Source organism: Sparus aurata, chromosome 2, assembly GCF_900880675.1.
Source record: "Sparus aurata chromosome 2, fSpaAur1.1, whole genome shotgun sequence".
NCBI lineage: Eukaryota > Metazoa > Chordata > Actinopteri > Spariformes > Sparidae > Sparus > Sparus aurata.
In genome coordinates, this window is record NC_044188.1 from 31,136,400 (window position 1) to 31,156,421 (window position 20,022).

Genomic DNA, 20,022 nt, shown 5'->3' on the forward strand with positions numbered 1-20,022 from the left:
TGTGACACATTTTTGAAATACTTTCTACAAAATGTGCAGCCTACATCAACAAGTAACCTCTCAACACTGATGCTTAATAGGGAAATGTTTTCCTATTTTCTAAATGACTGTATATTCTGTTGTCCTTTATCATGTGTAATACGACTATTTACTATTGCCAGTAAATATATATATCTATATGTTATATATTATGCTTATAGTCATATATTCTCCCTTTTCTTACAATGCAATTCAATATTTTTACCTTTAACGCAAATGCTATCTGCTTGATAGTGTTCCCTAACTGAATGTTACCTTTTTAAATCATTGATTGATTGATTGATTGATGTATAATCAAACCTTTGGAATTATGTCATACAACCGCTGTTTTTAAAGAGGTGATTTTTATTTAGTGAGAGAGTGTCTGATTGTTTGTTAGTATCCTACTTTCTGTAGTTCCTATTTTTATTTCTGAATGGTGCATTCTAAGAATTGACTGCCTCTTGAATTTATACTCCAAACAAGCAGCAACATATCACCGGGCAGTTAACTGTTGTTGCCTCTGTTAGCTAGTTAGTACTTTCTCCTTTAAACACACCGACTCATTCAGCTTGCAGTGGTGTGTCTGGGCTATGCAGTGTGGTATGGCAGACTGTCTGCAGGGAGGGCTGCCCCTCCGTATCCTCTGAGCTTGAACATCTTGGTTTCTGTAGGCCGGCGTTTTCCCACCAGACTGCTCGTGAAGGGGCACCCCGCCCTTCGGCCATTCGGCCATTCAGCCTGTCCACTCTTCCTTACCTGGAGAGTGCAGTGTGTTTATTGGGGACACTATAGGTCACAATCCCCATTTGCACAGCTGCAAATCACCAGAGGAGAAGCTGCAAAATGCAATGCTTCTAATCACAGTCATTGCAGTCCAGGTTGCTGCAACGTGCAGTTACATTTCTGAGGAGGTGCAAGTCAGGCATGAACCTACGCAGAGGCTACATGGTAGCTAAGTCATCAATTCAAAGCAGATGCATAAATCAAGCTGTAGTTTGTGGTCCACACTCGAAGCACAGAGAGTTACTGTATTATAAGACATTACAGGCTGGGACTGGCTGGTTAGCATGCTAAATCTCTCTGCAACACAGATCATAGACATCTTTGACATAATGCCAAAAGTCTCATTTCTTCACATTCTGATAATTATTTAGTTAATTTTCGAATGTTTTAAACTATAATTCTTTCATACTGCACCTTTAGTGTCAGACATGTCTTTCTTTCTTCAATCCCTGACTAAGTCTGATATGTTCTATTTTATATATTTTATTCATTCAAAGATTATGTTGTATTATTTTCAATAACCCAAACCAAATCCTGTATACAACTATTGGTATTTTCACATCGTCTTTGCTCAATCAGCCGTCAGTCTTACATTAAAAATAGGATACTTTCAAACAGAGGTTCCTCCCTCACCACAGATGCTGGGCATATTTTTACATGGATGTGTTTATTTCAGAAGTCTGAGCAGAGATGTTATTCTAGTGTAGGAGGAGTTCACTAAACATCTTGAGGGTTTCAGAATTCCATTAGTCTGAATTTCACTGGTTGGTTTCACTGGTCCACAATAGTTTTAAAGGAGTGCTCTGGAAATCATGGAAAACTTCGAACATTTTGATCGAAATTTATGGGTCATTATGAAGTATGTCTCCTCCACACATCGGCACAATTACTGATATGCAGCCACAAATCTGGACATAAGAATCCTCAAGCTTGCACAGTAGAGAAAATGAAAGGATTTTGTATGCAGACGTTTGGAGAAATGTTGCGCAAAGTTTCCTTGGTTGTTATGAAGTCGCAGTAAAACAGAATCACATATTGACATAAATGTGTTTATTTGACCATTTTTATAGACAAAAATCTCAAAGACAGCAGCATCTGCCATGTTAATTACATGTCCAAGGTAAAAACTTTACAAAAATAAATAGCTTAAAAAGGAAGCTGTAATAATAAAATAGTATGGTCCTTCACTGAAGGGATATAGGCCTAATGCGCCACCTCTTTTGTTTTGTAACATACTGTAAATTAACAACAGGAATGAAGAAATCAAATATACATACAAAAGTCTGAAAACAACGGTGAGTTTTTGCATATAATGCATTAACAAATGAAAGCCTGGAAATGAATAAAATTAATGTTATTTTTCATGTACACGATAGATAGTATGCGTATCACTTAACTTAGTAAGAACACTTCTAAAGAAACATTTGTTGCATTGCAGATTTTTGTACCACGTTTCCTCTCAACTGCATCATAATGCACCTGGGAAAATGATCCGACTAAACTACAGGGCAGAGGGAAATTCTCTGTCATGGATTTTACACAACGTGTAAACTCAAACTCTATCAATTTCTATAAATTCAACGAGGCTGGTTTGGCACTGAGACTATCTTTCCTGATTGTAGGCTCATACTCATCCAAAGTTTTGTCAGATTTAGTGTCACTGAATGGTTTTCCCATAGTTCAATAATGTTATATTTAGGGATAAAGACAAGACATCTTTATCACAATCATTCAACACAAATCACATTTTGGTATGTGTGTAGAAAAAAGAAGCGATCAAACAGGAGCACATTTCCCCAAGGCTTAAAATCCCAATGTGTCAATGCTATGTACCTACCTAACCTTAATAACTGGTAAATGGCTCGATCAAAGCTTTATAGGGGGGTAAGTTCTGTGGAGGACAATTGGAGGTATATTTACACTGTGCTGGTGTTTGACAGCAGGTTTCATGCCATTGTTCTAGCCCCACTTTAAGTGACAGCTAACTTAAAAAGACATGCTGTAGATTATATCACACTTCATCCATAAAGTTAGTGTCTGTTTGAAGTGGGACTAGAAAACTTCTGTTTCTGGAGATAACATACACACAGCACCTTCATCTAGCATCTATACATGGCACCACATGTACATCCTGAGGTAGATTTCCATTGTTTCGATTCTCAATAGTGGTTGCAATGTGTCAACAAAAGATGACACATCAATATTCAGACAAAAGCCCTTGACGTGACTTGATGTGACCAGTTGGTGGCATGGACGGGTTACTGGGCTCCTGGGCACAGACATGTAAAACACCCCCCACCCCTCCTACATAGAAGCCAGACCCCAGACTGAAAGAGACACAAAATGGTGTGATGCGTATGAACCACATTTTGCAGTTGAACTCTTTGAAACTCAGAGATACAAAAACCAATTAAGACATGTTGTTCGTAGACATTTTCATGTTTTTGAAGTCATTTGGTATCTTTGTGGTCATTTTATGTCTCTTTTTTTGTCACTTTGTGTCTCTTTGGGCTTGTTTTTTATTGTACTCTTTCTGTGTATTCTTTATGGTAATTGTGTACCTGACACGTGACCCCTTGAGCCTCTGGGCCTGTGCCTGGTATGCCCTTTCTGTAACCCATTCATGGTTGGTGAGTGCAGTTAGACCATAAAGGGAAAGTTCAATGTACTCATAATCCTCATAAGCACTCTTGGTTGTGACATTCTCCAGAGACGGGCTCTGGGATTTTTTTCGGATCACACTTCTCTGGCTCCACAGTCTTCCCAGTGTAGTCTATGCAAAAGACACTGCGACGGCGTTCCCCCTGACCACAAGTTCGTGAGCAGGAGGACCAAGGTCCCATCTGCCATATGGGGCATGGCAGATCTCCACAAGGCCTGATGTCTGAAGGCTTCAGGTCGTAGTCGCACTGGCTGGAGAGGAAGCCTGCACTGTCTCTGCATTCAACGCTCCTCCTGGACCATCCGGAGCCGCAGCTCTTGGAGCACTCAGACCATTCTCCCATCACCCAGTCAGGCACCCCAAATGGATGGATCACATGCAAAGACGGCAATGAGCCCTTCCTCTCTTTGGACTTGTTAAAGGTCACATCTCTGGGGATGAAAAAGGTATATTTGACCTTGGGAAGGTTATCTTCTCCTGCGGTTGCCAGGAGCTGAATAGTGATGGCCTCCTTCAGCTGCCTAAAGCTCTGGATCCTCTCCAGCGTCGTGGAGGAGCCACTGTACTTTAGCACTGCACCCAACACAGGAATGTCCTGCTCCACCGTGGACACAGAGAAATTACCATTGAGGATGTAACCGCCATTCTCTCTCTTTATAGCCAGATAGTTTCCATCGTGTTTGATTCCTCTGAGGCTCCGCTGTTTGATGTCAATATTAGTAGCACCAACAGGAATTGTGACAATGTCACTGTATCCATAGCTGGTAGAGAAAACAAAGAACAGGAATTAGATAATAAACCTGCTATGTTTTCTTCATTTAAATAAATGCTTCAGCAGTTTGGTTAATGTACTTATTTGTTTTCTTCCCAAGAATCAGAAGAGAATTTAAGTAAGTGTTAAGTACAGGGTTAGAGCTGAAAGGCAATTAGCTTAGCTCACTATACAAATTGGAAGCAGGCAATAGCAGCACACCTGACTCTTACAAGTGAAAACATCTGCCCACCTCTAAAGCTCATTCTCATCTATGCACATTCTGAAAGACACCCTCTGTTCAGTGTTTGTGCTAACAGGCTGCTGGCTTTTGGCTAACATCTGAAGGAAATCTGCCAAAGTTGTATATATCTTCTCGTCTGACTTAGGGGAACAAAGCAATTAAGCATATGCCCTAACATTTCAAACAATTCATGTAACACATTACATTTTGCATGTCTAATCTGTACACAAGCAGTAATGTAAAAAAAAAAAAAAAGACTATTTGTCTTTCAGTTATGTAACCATTTCTTGGCAAACAGCAGATGAGGGCAGTGACTTCACATGGAAGTTAGCAGGCGACCTGCGGTGTCGCTGTGAACGCTCTGCACAGAGGGGCTGCGTGGGTTTATGAGCAGTTGCTACTCCAGATATTGTACACACACACGTAACTCAGCAATGCTATGCTAGGTTATCTCCACTCCAGCTACATACAGAGTGCACAGATGCTTTGGTTTCTATCTATCCTACTCCTCTATCAAGAGAGCAATATTTGTCTTATATAAGCCATTTGCTGGCAGTGCAGGACTTTACCTCCTGGAAACCTAAACCAGTACCCAATATGAAGTGCATATGAAGATGCTGTCATGATATTGTAAACTAGCAGTGCTGGAAATGAGGTGTTGAAAGTTTTTTTTCTTAATGTGTTTATCATTAATAATAATAAAAAAGTGAAAGTATTGACTGTATAACAAATAAAGAAGAGCAAACTGTCAAAATGATGAAAGCAACACAAAGTTTGAAGCAAGTTAAATGTCACTGATTGAATGGAAACTCTTGTTGCTGCACAAATTTTTATCATGCTACGATCTCCCAACAGATTAGAGACTAGTTTTACAGCTGAATTAACTTGTGCTTATGGATGATGGTGCACTATAAGTGAAACCCACGTAACTCAGCCATTATAGTACAATACATTTCAGTGAATTTAAACTTCACTTCACACACAAAAAACACTGGGTTAAAAACTGTTTGGGTTGATTTATCAATTGCCAAATTACTAGGTTAACTTGATGCAGTACCAATCGGATGTTTGGACCCAGTGTAAGTGTTCTTTTTACATTACTGTGGGGTTACGGGATCAAAATCTCTCTGTTGAATGTCTTCTACCCCTCATTTCTGTGTAAAATGAACCCTGTATTGTGTCGGTACTACATTTAACCCAGTTCTTTCTCTCTGTGTGTGTGTGTGTGTGTGTATCATTTTCACTTGTAAGGGAAGCTTTTAGAGCACTTACGTTGCTTTGTTATAGGAGCCAGTGATCTTTCTACAGGTGAGCCCACTCCCTCCACACACTCCACACTTATCCAGTCTCTTGTTGGATCCAATCAACTGGTCACAGCCTGCCTTCACACACTGGCCTTGGACACACACCGATGTGGTGTCAGGGCCACAGGTCGTGCCGTCAATCACCTGCAGGGACACAACAAATAGATGTTCTTACTTCTTCTTTTATCACAAGTGTTAGTGCAACAGATTGATCTGCATCTCGCACATTTTGTGATGTTTGTTCTGTTCTCAGCTCATATTTTATATTAAGATGCAGCGACAATACATTTTGACAAAGAAGGTTAACTAAAGGTCAATATTTTAAATATTTTCAACCAATCTCTTAGACTTCATCAGAGGATAGCAGTCACAGGTTACAATCCTCCTGATTGTCTAAGACCTAACCTAATGTGCAGACTGTGGTTCCATCCCATTCCCCAAATTTAGCCTTACTCCTCAGTTTTGAGTGCCACCCATGAGTTCCCCTTAGAACAGAGTTACAAAGGTTAGTGGTTGAAATCTCCCCGTATGAAACGGAACAATGGACAACAATGACTCATATGTCATCAGTTGTCGTCGATGGTGTTTATGTATACAGACATGACTAAACGTTGTTGCATATATATATATATATATATATATTAAATGTGACTTCCCCTAGCAACCAGTTGAGCTGCCCCCTGCTGGCTCTGCTTTTCAGACTCGGAGGCTCCGTCCACATTTTACCCACACATTAACCTTTACAAATGCCACATATTTAGCATTCCTTCCTCAGGGTGCCCTTGTGTTCTGAATATCCCAAAATAGTACACCATTCTTTTTCAGACTGAAGTGTAAACGTAACACACTGGCAAAGTGGCTGTGCATTAAGAATGATTCTGAGTGGATAAACTTTACCTTAGATTCAAACACCTTGAATTCACTGCTGCCTCTGGCCCTGCAGAACAGCTTACATCTGTCTCTGGGAGAAACACCAGCGTACTTTGGTATCCATTGTTTCATATTCCCGTTGTAGTCCAGGTAGCTGGGACTGTTGTACTTCTCACACTGCTCCTCTCTGAAACTCTTTCCTAAAGGTAAAAGATGAAGTTAAGATGAGCGTACAATACACTGAGGTTGCAGAACCTGCTCACAGGAGGTGCTTCAAAATGCAATTACAAAAAACAAAGTTAAATGAGTTCTACAGGCAAATATGCTGAATACCACAATATCTATATTTCTATATCAGTCACAAACAGAAGTGCCCAGTTTGATGGACTATCTCCACTACACTGTAGGTCAAGCTCATAACGGCCAAGTCTAGAGCTGAATAGTCGATGATGAATCGACTTGATTAGCCAATTGACTGTAGGGCAGCACAAAAAAAAAATGGCAAAAAAAAAGAAAATATACTGCAATTATCTTGACATTTTCAAATTGTTCGTATCTGTGATTTTTTTGTAAGATTGCAGATAAAGAAAAACATATTTAAAAATGTGCTACTTTGGCTCAGATGAAACATCCTTTCGCACAATGTCCCACCCACAACACTGATTGGTTAACACAGAGGAGGTCTGAAGTAGCAGAAAATGGAAATACTGAAGTCAAGTGCAATGGATATGTTTCTGAGTTCCTCCACAGGAATGCACAATGATGACTGATGATGTTTTAATTGTACAATATTATCACCATTCCAGGTTTTCAAGGATTCAAACGCTGTTAACACTGTAATAACCATCATAAATAAATTGTGCCTTTATAGTTAATTAAACTTGAGTTAATTATTATTTCATGGTAATTGTAAATGTTTATAAACATCAGGTGCATCTTCATAATGGCCATCCAAATAATGTTCAAACTACTCTGGATTACTAAGTATTATCAACATCAGTTGAACCTAACAATAAACAATTATTTAATAAGTGGTTTATACATTATTTCATTGTTTAATTAACTACAAATGAGCCAACTGACCATTGATTTATGATAGTTGTTGGAGCACCACTGAATGTTGATATTCAGTTTGATAAAATGGCATTACAATGGCCAAGAAATTAAAAAAATATCATTTTTGTCTGCAGAGCTGAGTTTTGGTTTATGAAACCTGCTTAGTGCTGTTTCTCACCTTCGTTTTTGTCACAGGGCTGCGTGTTGCAGGACTGGTACTGAACCCTCTGTCCCTCGCAGTACTTCCCTCCATTCTGAGGCACGGGGTCAGTGCACTCCCTGTAGGAGAACTCCACCCCGCCTCCACATGTTCTGGAGCACTGCTGCCACGGTCCCCACGAGCTCCAGCCACCATCCACAACCACCTGCGGTCAAACACAGCGAGAAGTGAGTGAAAAAAGAGCAGTCAGAGTAGTTGGTTAGAGCTTAGTGCCAAAGGCAATCTCAGCTGTGTAGCCTAAACCACAGTCTGGGCTTCTGGGTTTGAGGCCGCACAGTGTGTTGGCGTGCCGAGACTTCAGGCTAAATCTGTGTTGAAGTTCGGCACGCGCCTGCTGTCTGCCTCTACCCACATTCCTACCACATGTGTCACTCACCACTCGTGGAACCTGCCATGCTGCAGCTTCGTATGGCAATATTCATAGTGTGTGTATGTGTGTGTGTGTGTATGTGTGCCTGTGTGTGCACATGCGTGCGTGTGTGTGTGCTTGCTAACGTGGGTGTCCTTTCCAGAAGTTTTATGAGTTTGGACCAGCTAACATCCCAACTGCCAGCACGTCTGGGTTCATAAACAGATGTGTGATCATAACACAAGCAGAAGATATCAAGGCAACCAAACTAAAATGAAACACTGAGATGTTCTTTAAGGAAATATAAAAAAGAATAACGCAGCAGCTGGATTTGAACTCACCAAAGTTCAATGATGTTGTAATCCGTACTTCCAGCCTGTACTCCATTCATATATTCCTACTCAAAACTGCAAACAGCTGCAATAATGAAAAGTGTCATATCTCCACTAACTGTGAGAAGGTATTTACTATAGGTCTGATTGATGACTTCTCTTCACAGGCTGACCTGGAGATTTATTCCTAACTCACTGGATTTCCACTGGAAATCCAACACATCTTACGGTAACTGATCTGGAGCTTTCAATTGAATTACACAGTCTCTGGTCTTTTTAAAAAAAACAGCTTTTGTCCATGTTGATTAAGTTGAAATTACAAAAAGACAACTGTACTTTCATGTCCATGTGGGAGCTGTTACAGAGCTTTAGATTGAGTCACACAATCTTCTTTAACGACTGTTTCCGAGGTCAAGGAGGAACTTTGACCCCTCAAAATCTTACGATATTGTTAATCAAAGAGAAAATGTTTCAAATCAGGCAAATCAACAAAGGTGGAAAGATGATGTCAGTTTTGTTGCAGAACAAACTGTGAAACTTTCAGACATACATTAATCACAGACGCATTGTCTACATGTATCGAAAACATCTGTCATCAATGTGCTCAGGGAGATAGTCTCGAAGTTGCTGACTTGTGATATTTACGACTACAAACTTGATCACTCTACTCTTCTCAGTAAATGAGCAGTGTGCTTCAAAGGAAATGACTCATCGAAACCCATGGGCAGTTCTCAGCAGCAAACAAGTGCAAGCAAATAAACATTGGAAACCTGCAGTGAGAAGTACACTGGCAAAGACTGCACAGCTAACTGATGTCATATTACATCCTTTCAAGGTGTTTTTTTTACCCATGTCCCTTTACAGACTCCAGAGCATTATTTGTAGTGCGTAGTCTTTTTTATTCTAGTTCTGTTTTGTTTTCACCAACTCGTGAACAAGAATATCTGACTCATTAGCTGCTGAACGCTCCACCGTGTTTACATTGTCTGTCTGTTGTGTTGTACTGGTCAGGTAAAGAACCAGAGGTTTATAAGAGAAACCAAAACAATACGCTCAAAGACGATATGAAACACTCATTAGTGCTGTGGGGAACAGGTAAAGGACTGTCACTTTAACAGTGACCACTGTATCCACAACAAGGTAAAGCTTAAACACAGCAAAAAAACAACAACAGCCAACTGACTAGCTAACTAGCTACCATTAGCCACAGTAAGCTAGCAGACCAACTAAGTCTCATTTGCATTTTCAATTTTTACCCCTACCCCTTGATTATGAGTGCCTAGCTGCCCCTCAGAACTGAGCAACATGGGGTTGAGAAGAAGGAGGTGTTGTATTTCTTATGAATCCAATTTTTCAGTTGTACTACGAAGATGAACATGTTATTTCCTCTTTAAAAGTTATTGCTTTGATGACATGATCCACTCCCTTCAGGTAAAGAAGCAGTCTTACCAGCGGCTGCATCACTTCCTGAGTCGGCATGCACGCCCCGTGGAGGCAGGTCCCGTTGGCACTACAAGGAGTGCCGTCAGCCCAGGGCAAGCTGCCGTTCCTAGTGGAGCACTTTGGTGTCCCGTCCTCCTGACACCACAGCTGGCTGCAAATATCACTGTCGGAGGTGTTGGGGCAGTGGACAAACTCCTCTCCAAAAATCTGCTGGCACTGCTGGTCCAGGCTGTACTTGGTGCCTGGCAGCTCTCTTGGTAACGGCATGGTACTCTCTGGGACATCCAGCAGGCAGTCCCCTGTGGTTACAGTACAAAGTAACACTGTATGAGGCTGATTACATTGTGGTTTATGGAGATTATGGTATTTTGGTTACTGTGATCATTGTAAATGTGTTGCTCTTTGTGTGTGGCATGACCACACTGGGAAAATATTCAGGGCAAGTTGTGTCCTGACTATAAAAATGAATAATTTAGATGTAGCTAATGAAGTGCAGTTTAGTAGACAGCCTTGTGCTCTGAATCTGGATATGTGACAGCTATTCTGAATCTGACTTTATTCATTGTTCCTCTAACAATTCTTTATTACACTCAATAAGCTTTTTGTGTGGAGTTGTCGATGACGTCCACAGTTCGGAATGAACATTCTCAGCCACATGAGTTTTTGTTGGAGATATTTTCCAACTGATAAAGAACATATTTTGCTGACACCAGCTGTTGCCTTTGGCTGAGGAGGTGAAGAACAGGAAGAAGTCCATTGTATGACTCAGTGGAAAAGAGGGTTCACTGATAGGTCTAGCAAGGATACAAACAACACAAGATGCACAACATGGGATGGGAAGAGGGAGCAACGGAGGCCAGAAAGAGAAAGAGAAAGAAAGGGTGAGGAAAGAAGGATGTGGAAAGAGAAGATGTGGAACTCAAGGGCAGGATAAACTATTCCTACAACCCCATAATTAAAGGGGAGCGACATGTTTAAGCAGGAAAGACATAGTTAGAACGCGAGAGGAATAACAGTATGTTTTATTCATCTCTGAATCAGTCCTAATAACAGCTACAGTGTGGTGACAGATGTCCACATTGGCTTAAGGTCCCTACAGGGCTTCTCAGTTTCTCATTTACTCAGTGTGTAATTTTAACCCACTGGGCGACAACCTGAAATATTTCCTACCGTGGCCGTTGTCAAAGAACTCTGTGATGTAAAGAGCGCTGCAGGGAGACCAAGGCGCAGTCTTGTTGAGGCTGACAAACAGAGGAGCCATCAGGTAATGTCCTCCCAGATCTCCAAACAGCCTCTCACAGGTCTTGGAGTCGTCATGAGGCATACTCAGAACATGACCTGCAGCAGGAGAAGAGGCACTGATAAGCACGTGGCACCCGGGTTCACAGGAACACAAAAGTGTGATTACGGGTGACTGAAAACGACTTAGCTTGCCTATAACGCAGTTTTTTCCCATAAATCCTCCGCCCACACCAGCCCAACCAAATGACAATAAATATTAGCTAACCGAGCTCATGTGCAGCTGTGAACGCAGCTTGCAGCCCGTTGTCCTCGATCACTGAACAGCTTCTCTTTGGATCGCACATCGTCCCGACATCAGCCACGCCCAACGTGTCACAGCTCCTCTGTCCACAGATGTCCTGCAACAAACACAGCAAACACTGAGACTGAAACTTTTCTGGGCTTCTATAGAAGCCTGGTGGCAAAACATGGTGGAAGATATGAAGGCTCATTCTCATAACGTAAACACAACAATCCTTAGCTTCAGGTGATTATACGCTATTGAAGACATGATTATGTATAATATATTCAATTTCTGCCCCCCCAAAAAACCTGGACACTGGACCCTTTAAATGGGACCATTTAATATTCATGCAAGACAATTTTCAAAAATTATCAGCATTGGTGTTCACTGCAACTGTATTATATGATATCTTCTAAAAGTAACCAAGTATCTAAAACAGGGTGACAAGGGAGTGACAGATTGTATGCCATCCTTGTTTTAGTGGCATATGCTTTTGTATGTCACTGCTGATTATGATGTCACTGCTGTTGGTGAGGCTGGAATCACATCAAATCAAATCAGTGTTTCCCAATTAAATGGATAAAAGGACAGTCCATTTTGGCTGCGGCGGTGCTAGCTCTGAAAAAATATGTAGCCTGCAGCCGCAAAAAAGTTAAAGCCTACTCAGTTTCTTCAGAGAAGCACAGCCAAACATCACGTTTCGCTGGCCAATCACATAAGCTGTCAATCAGACTGGCAGCATGATTGACTGAAGCCACAGTGTAACATCATGTGTCATGTGTATTCACTCAGTTTGACTTTTTGCACCAGTTTTAAACACATCTTCAGATGCTAACCATCACTATAGGACCTACTGTGGCAGTGGCATGACCAAAGATCAGAGGCAGAGCAGAACGGGTCAATAGTGGGCATGTTAGTTTGCATGGCTAAATGCTACACGGGGAACACAACGGATATTTCTCTGTGTAGCGCGATGTTTCACTTGTGATCACTCAGTTTGGTCTTGTGTCCCAGTTTTAAACACACAGTAATGCTCTGCCTCATATCCTTGTTAACAGTTATTTTTAGTCCATCAGTGAATGAACTAGTAGGACCACCGTGCAAGAGCATAACAACACATCAGCTTCTCCTTTCAGCAAACGAATCAATGGGGGTTTACAACATGTCCCACATATGAACCATGGAGTGACACCCCCACACATCACATATAGCCAGGTGTTTGGGGTGGATGGAGGCATTTGGAAAGACAGACACAGGACTGCTGTCCTGTTGGAAATCAATGTTGATTTTTTTAACCTTCTAATGTAGTGAAATTACGTAACGCTACTTAAGTAACATACAAAGTATTTTTGGTGCCTAAACTCAACTGAATTATGTTGTTGCCTATACCTAACCAAAAAGCATTTATGTAGCTATATTAGCCCTGTACAGGTAGTACAGTGAGCATAACCTTGGACAACATTTAACCAACAGTGCTAGCTATAAGGCAGTCGGTATTAGATCAGTGTTCTTTTTTTTAAATCAATTTAGTATAAGTATTAACTATGTAATATTAGTGTGTTAGTGTATATAGTGTTTACATTTCTATGTATATGTATTAAGCATGCCAAAGGAGTGACATATGACCCATTACGCCACCTGGGGATGGAATGTGCTATTCTAATGGCAGCAGCATTCTATAAGTCAAAGTGGCATATGTACGACTACTGCTTATAACAAATCATACACATAGCAGCACATGATAATCAGCAGGAGTGTATGCAGTATGCAACAATCAGTATGTACCAGTGGACAGTGGTATGTGGCCATGGAACATGAGTGCCATAGGCCAGTGGAACCACAGCAGCATACCGAGAACCACCAGGGACATACCACTCAGAAACGACATATGCCACTAGAACAAAAGCTGCATATCATGAATCACTTCTTGACCCTGTCACTGCTGTCATACAGCTTTAGTGTCATACTGAAACTAGAAAATGCATACTTTTATTGGATCCAATTCAACTATTTAATATTCAATTGTTCCACAATTAACCTGTGGCCAAAACACAGTGGACAACAGACTTTTTTCACATACCATGTTTTCTACATAGCCATATTGGCGTTGATGTACAGTAAGTATGTATTTTTCCCTTGTCCCCTTCATATAGCTGGCTGAGTGGACTCTCAAAGAGTTAAAGACATTATTCTGTCAAGTAGTAAATCTAGTAAGTATATGGGCACGCCTGAGTTACTGTTGAATAAATCACATAGGATGGCAAACCTTCACCATCTATTTATGTCCAGTTGTTTTTAAGCCATCTTTTAAGAAACAAATCAAAAACATGTTGCTCAGTATTTCCATCATAAAACAAAGTCAATAAATATCCTCAGCATGCAGCTGTCCACAGCTGTGATGTGGGAACATGAACAGTGTGGTGTATCAGAAATCTTTCCCTGCTAGAGAAGACGCCTGGCTGTGTAGGACGGAGATGGACACGTCCATGGCTTCGCCTCAGCCCAAAAAACCCACAAGGCAGAACCCTCAGTGATGTAAAACACATCTGGACTTGGAGCATGCCGTTTGAACACAGCTCAGCATGTGTTTGTACACCTTGTTCCACAGTAGCATCCATCACTCATGTACGCAGACACACGCAAAGCAAGATGTATGGGTCAGAGCAAAAGCCACAGTATTGCATTTGCAGATAGTGCAGACAGACATACAGTACAAGCACACATATACAGCATGAGACCACATAAATGCATGAGAAGATATTTCCACTACATGCAACAGAGAGTGAGTTTTGAGTTTCACAACAGTAGCAGCAGGCTTCTCTCCTGACTGCCGGGTACATAGCATACATTTTCAACCCTGACCCGGCCACACACCCAAGACCTGAACATTTCAAGTCTTAATCGTGACAGGGCTGATTTGTGGCGGCACTAAAGTTAGCTCATCCGCTAGGAACCTTCTGTCGTCTACATTTCAAAGCATTTCTCAGCAGAAATGGAAAAACAAACACAAAGCAGGTTTTAATGAGTGATGGTTTCCACGATTGAAAGCCGCCTACACAAATCCAACACAGTACTGCAAAAGCCCATATGTTCCATTCATCATTTCCCTGGTCTGATGTCAGATTTACGTCATTTGGTAGGTGATAAATGCCAAGTCTGTCATCAAATCATGCTGCAACCGGGGCACTAAGCTATAAAAATGTAATAACAGAGAAGTTACTTGCCTAATGTATTGTCTGCTAACACCTCGTCAACATCCACATACCAGATGGAAGATGCCAGCCAAATGCAGCAGGACAAGCCAATCACCATCTAAACCCTGAGGACTTGTAAACTTATTTCCTGTCGAATCATCTATAAAGCAGTTTATTTGCTCTCTGTTGACATTCCTCCTGCTTGGAAAACATTAAAACTACCTTGTCCCAAAGTTACCTTTTCAGCATCCTTAATTTACCCAGAGAACTACAGAGGCTTTCCTTCACCTCACCGTGTGTCATCCTCTCTCTGAACTCACTCCTGGACTGATAAAAATAACTGTTTTTCAGCTGGGACTCAAACTTTAAAGCAACAATTCACCCAAAAATGAAAGTCTTTAGTCATTATCAACTCCCCATGAGCTAATAGAAAAAAACAGCATTGACAGCAGACTTCACCTAACTTCGGCATGGAGGTGATGAAGATGAGTTTTCATTGAAACAAAATTGTCCCTAAATGCAACAGTGTTACTCTAAGGCGTATTCAGGCATATTGGTTTCAGGTCATTGTTGTGTGGTTGGGTCTGCTGCCTCAGAAACCATATAATGTACTGCAGCTGCACTGAATTCCACCAGGGTCTAATTTGTGACTCATCCTTGATGGGTTATTGTCTTCTGCATGGAGAACATAATGTACCACACTATCATGTCTATTATTAGAATAGACAGTCCACTCATTTCTCAGGACACTGCTATTGGAAATTCACATAAACGTTCTACAAAAACTCAGAGCTCACAGTCCACTTCTTAGCTTTTTCTGACGATTTCAACCACAATTCGCTGTCTTCCTCAGTGGATCAACTTGGCTCAGTTGTTATCATGGGTGGATGAGGATGGATTTTTGATCATCTGATAATGTGGTTACACACTGATGGCAACCCCCTGTCTCTGTTCAAACATGTACTTTGGTGTCAGATGGAAATGGCCTTTTGGATGTTTCTCGACCCTCCACTGACTTCTGGTCAATGAAACTTGACCCCGTCTCAGTTGATGCTGTGACCAGTTTCAGTGTGTTCCAGCCAGCTGATGTCTGTTTCCTGTGTTCATTCAGTCTCTTGTCTCAGGTCCTTGTTATTTTATTGATATAATTTGTTAGTCGTAGATTAAAGCTCTCAAAAACTAGCTGAGAAATAGACCTTGAGTTAAGATCTGCCTTTATCTTAACATTACTTCCAAGTTCAGCGATCATCTTTCTTGTCTATCATCAAATTTTAAATATTATACGCGGATGATGGTATGTTTTATTGCAGAGACCTCAACACTCAGTTTGCAGTAGTATAAAGAAGCTAAACCAGGTTATTTACATGCACTCACCTCTCTGGTGAAGAGCATGGCGGTGTCATAGTGCTGTGGATCCCTCTGGCTTGGCGGGTTTAAGGGCTGCTGCCAGGAGCAAAAGTTCCTCAGAGCCACACCGCCGTTGCTGGAGATCTCTGGGCCAACCTCCTCGTCCTCCACCACCAACATCTTCACCAACACCATGTTTACTGAGTTCTTTATGCTGGGGTGCTTGTAAAGCTGGGCAGCCATCGACATCAGGGTCAGAAGGTAGTGCTGGTGAGGATTACAGATAGGACATTTAGAAACTTCAACTTCCTCGCTCGAGACTTTTACAAAGCTTGGCCAGCTCAAAGACACAGTGAAGAGGGATAAAGGGAGCAGTGTTAAAGTCAAACGTGGGAAGGTCACGCGGTCTTCATGCTCATGTTTTTATGCTTCTAGCTGCAGACAGCCCAATCAATATTGTGTTTTTGTGGCCTACAGTGAAATTTGAGTTGCAGAAACTGAAATAAACTGATCTACGTAGCAAAACACTAACAGCTATGTTTTTAAAAGATTCCTTAAAATTCGTTATCTAAGAAGTGTGATTGTGATACATAATCAGCTGAAACTCTGTTGGACAAACTATATAATGACAACACACGTAAATGACTTCTAAATCATTGCTAACATATCTGCAATTTCATGTTTCGTATTGTCTGATACTATACATCAGCTATTGGCTAAAATCAGTTACAAAGCTTCATTTGTTGGTTGGGCTGTAGAATGCTGTCCGCTCTTGCAAGCAAAACTATTTTTCCATGACTTCAACAGGAGATCTCTTCAAAATCCCCCAAGAAATACTTTTATGTGTGTGAAGGTTGTTTTTTTTTTCACACAATGTTACTTTTTTACAGCAAATTTTGATCATGATCAATTGAAGAAACAATAGGTAATAGGGTTTTATAGAAATAGTTTCTTCAATGTAGTACAAGTTGCTATTATATCACCAGACACAGATAAAACAAAATGTGACGTCTTTGGCCTGAATACTGTATATTGTTATAATGGGTGATGCGTATCCATATCTGTGATGCTATCTACAGTATTTGTGCGTCTCTGGACAGGAACAGCTCTCTCCTCCAAGACGTTGGCCTGGAGTTTCCTACCGGGCCAATAAACTGTCTGCTGCCATTAAAGGGGATGAGAGGAGCAGATGTGATCGGTCATTATGGAAGTCTGGACGTCTACGGTTTCCTCCCACCAATAATGTACAGTATTGGTCCAGGACAAACTCTGTTGTATGCGCTCGTATCTATTTGACACTAAAGTTAAAGAACGTCTGACGCCTCACTGTCTTCTTCTAAGTGAAGAACTGAGTAAAACTTCCCACTGGGCTTCAATAACTCCACAGCGTTGTCTCTAAATAGTTTTGGTTCAGTATCCATGATTGTGTCATGGGAGGTAGAGACGAGCAGAGTTTTCCACAGTGCTGTCATGGAGTTGTGTTTGAGTGGAGAGCTGGTAAATCACGATGAATGTGGGGGATTGTGTCATGGTGCGCACTGAAAAGTCTTCCATCAGTTTTTCTTTTTTTTTTTTCGAGGGTGGGATAATATTCCTGCATAAAAGCTTTTTCCACATGTGCTGTACACACACCCACAGAGCCACATGTTGATTTTCGCCTGGGACTCAAAATAACTAACACCGCCCCTGATCATGGAATGCAGGGTAACGAAGGTGAAACCTGGAATAATTGATCATGCGTAGTGAAAATCTGATATAAATCAGAACATTGGTCCAACGTGACCCTAGTGCCTGGTTGCCTGTTTACTTAACTTACTTACTGTGGCATGAGGCAGAGGGTTTGGCAGCTGAGGAGCTTGTAAAATACAAACAGACAAGGACTTGGCAGCTCCAGACTGTAGCAGGACCAGGGATTGTCCTACTTTTGTTTTAACAGTTCTTTGGTTTAGCCTTGGATTAAAACTGGACTGATGTTAGGTGTGGGTGATGATTTCACAAGTTGTCTCAGTACTATATCACCATTCACACAATACCATGTACTTTAAATGTTGGATGTTTCAAAATGATGTGTGGAGGAAATGCTCAATTTAATGAATTTATACTACTGAGTACAAACAGTTGTATTGATATTGTGGGCCTCCTGAGTCTTCCCTGGATGATGCTCAGGCTCTGCTGCCAAATCGTGACCAAGTCCTGAAGAATGTGGTTCAGCATTGCTCGCGTTTCTGTTGCCTGACCTCTTCCTCAGCTTGTGGAAAACAGGGAGCCCACCGACTTCCTCCCAAGCTGCCTCGTTGCCAAAACATGTTTTATGAAAAACAAACCTGCCACTGTGGTTTAAGTCTATGACTCCTTACAAACAGGGTGGAGAAATACAGGGAAAATATGACGTTTGTTTATCTAATCTGCTAAAACTACTAGGGTTTGTTTAGGTCCCTATCAACAGTATGTGCAGGAAAGAATGAGTTCATCTGTCTGACCTTTATTTCATCTCCATAGAAGTGGGTCATGGTTGAGTCTGCCACCACCAGGGTCTCTATGAACCGTGGCGCGGAAACAAAGCGTCTCCGGCGAGGTTCCCTGTGTGCGTCACTGTCGCCGTGCGTAAAGCTTTCCCCATTGTGCTTCTCCGCTCGGCTCTCCGCCGCCGCATGATCAAACAGGAGGGGAACACCGTGGCTTTTCGTGAATGTCCTCCTCTTGATGACATGCAGCTGCTCTGCAATGTCTGGCCCCAGGCCGCCACGAAGTTTAGGCTCAATTAGATACTCTTTTCCCTCCGTTATGAAGGAGCCAAAGATACCAGAGCACAAACTGACAGATACAACCGAGTGCTGGTCGTCATCTACGCTCCCCGAGTAAAAGCAGCTCCTCAGCTGCCCTTCATTCTCCGTGGTCTGGTTCATGAAATTCCGGAGATCCGCGACAGGTTGGACACCTGAAGCGCTGCGTAAAGCGCCAACGTCTCTGGCTTTGATGCGCTGTATGGTGAAGGAAGGCGAGATAAAGCTGGTGTCTGGTATGAGATTTAGGGTCAAGTCCTTGCCAAAGGCGCTGAGGATAAATCTCGGATGCTCCTCGCTTCTCTTCCAAAAACGACCCCCGACTCTTCCATTTATCCGAACAGGTACAATATCCTCAGATTCAAGTGGAGTGGGGAGTGCCGCGTTCATTACGCACAGGAGTGAAAAGATCAGACACACAGTGGAACACATCTTCTGCAATGGAAATTGCACCCAAGTGTGTGTAAAAAAAATAAAAAAATAAAACAGAGTTTATTACAATTTGTGTCCTTTATTTCTTGTCAGTGGCGCGTCTTCTCCAACCGAAGGAGTTTCTTCTCAAATCAGCTCTTTTCAAATTAAAAGTGGTTTCCAGTGCTGTAAAGCCAGTCTTGGTCAAACTATGTGGTATTTAATTTCAGTCAATCTGAGTCGTCGTTTCTAATTTCCAAACCAACCTGAGTCTTGTTGTACCACTCACCAGCACCGCTGCAGTCTGGACACATCGGGGGTATTTATACTTTCTGCTCTTCCCTGGACATGAGGGGGGTTATTTTTGATATCCTCCGTTGCTGGAAATTCTCCTCCCACTCGCACTTCGTGAGATACTCGCGGATAAAACGGATCCAATGAGAATAGTCCGACACTCCCCCCTTCTGCAAGAGCTTGACAACCGTGCTCCTATTATTAACCCAGCGTGCTATATGGCAGGCAGGACATCTATACTACGCATAGCTGGAAGTCCGCTACTCGAGTTATTTTGGAGCCGTCTGTGAGTGGCAGGCCCCCACAGAGTCCGGAGCCCCCACAAGGCTGGTCTGCTTTATCCGCGCACAACAGATCACCGCTGGACAGAGAGAGGCGCTGACCGCCACCTTCAACTCTGGGGAGGTTTCAGCACATCAGCACAGCCACAGGA

The 20,022-nt window shown here is 41.9% G+C and overlaps 1 protein-coding gene across 1 annotated transcript; it reads right to left on the reverse strand.

The window, feature by feature from the left end:
- Nucleotides 1–1,839: 1,839 nt before the first annotated feature.
- On the reverse strand, nucleotides 1,840–19,661 carry LOC115575484 (A disintegrin and metalloproteinase with thrombospondin motifs 8). Its single transcript, XM_030407614.1, has 9 exons — nucleotides 18,582–19,661; nucleotides 16,129–16,368; nucleotides 11,543–11,675; nucleotides 11,206–11,373; nucleotides 10,042–10,334; nucleotides 7,870–8,056; nucleotides 6,663–6,835; nucleotides 5,734–5,909; nucleotides 1,840–4,227 (listed from the first exon to the last, which is right to left on the reverse strand). Exons 1-9 carry the CDS (start codon nucleotides 19,314–19,316, stop codon nucleotides 3,483–3,485), a joined length of 2,850 nt encoding a protein of 949 aa, XP_030263474.1. The 5' UTR covers nucleotides 19,317–19,661; the 3' UTR covers nucleotides 1,840–3,482.
- Nucleotides 19,662–20,022: the final 361 nt, after the last annotated feature.

Excerpts from the sequence above, each read along its gene's own strand:
- LOC115575484 (XM_030407614.1), bottom strand. The coding sequence starts at position 19,316 with ATGTGTTCCACTGTGTGTCTGATCTTTTCACTCCTGTGCGTAATGAAC. Across the intron at positions 11,676-16,128 it reads CCATGCTCTTCACCAGAGAG|GACATCTGTGGACAGAGGAG; the intron begins GTGAGTGCATGT and ends TGTTTGTTGCAG. Across the intron at positions 11,374-11,542 it reads CACAGCTGCACATGAGCTCG|GTCATGTTCTGAGTATGCCT; the intron begins GTTAGCTAATAT and ends CTCCTGCTGCAG.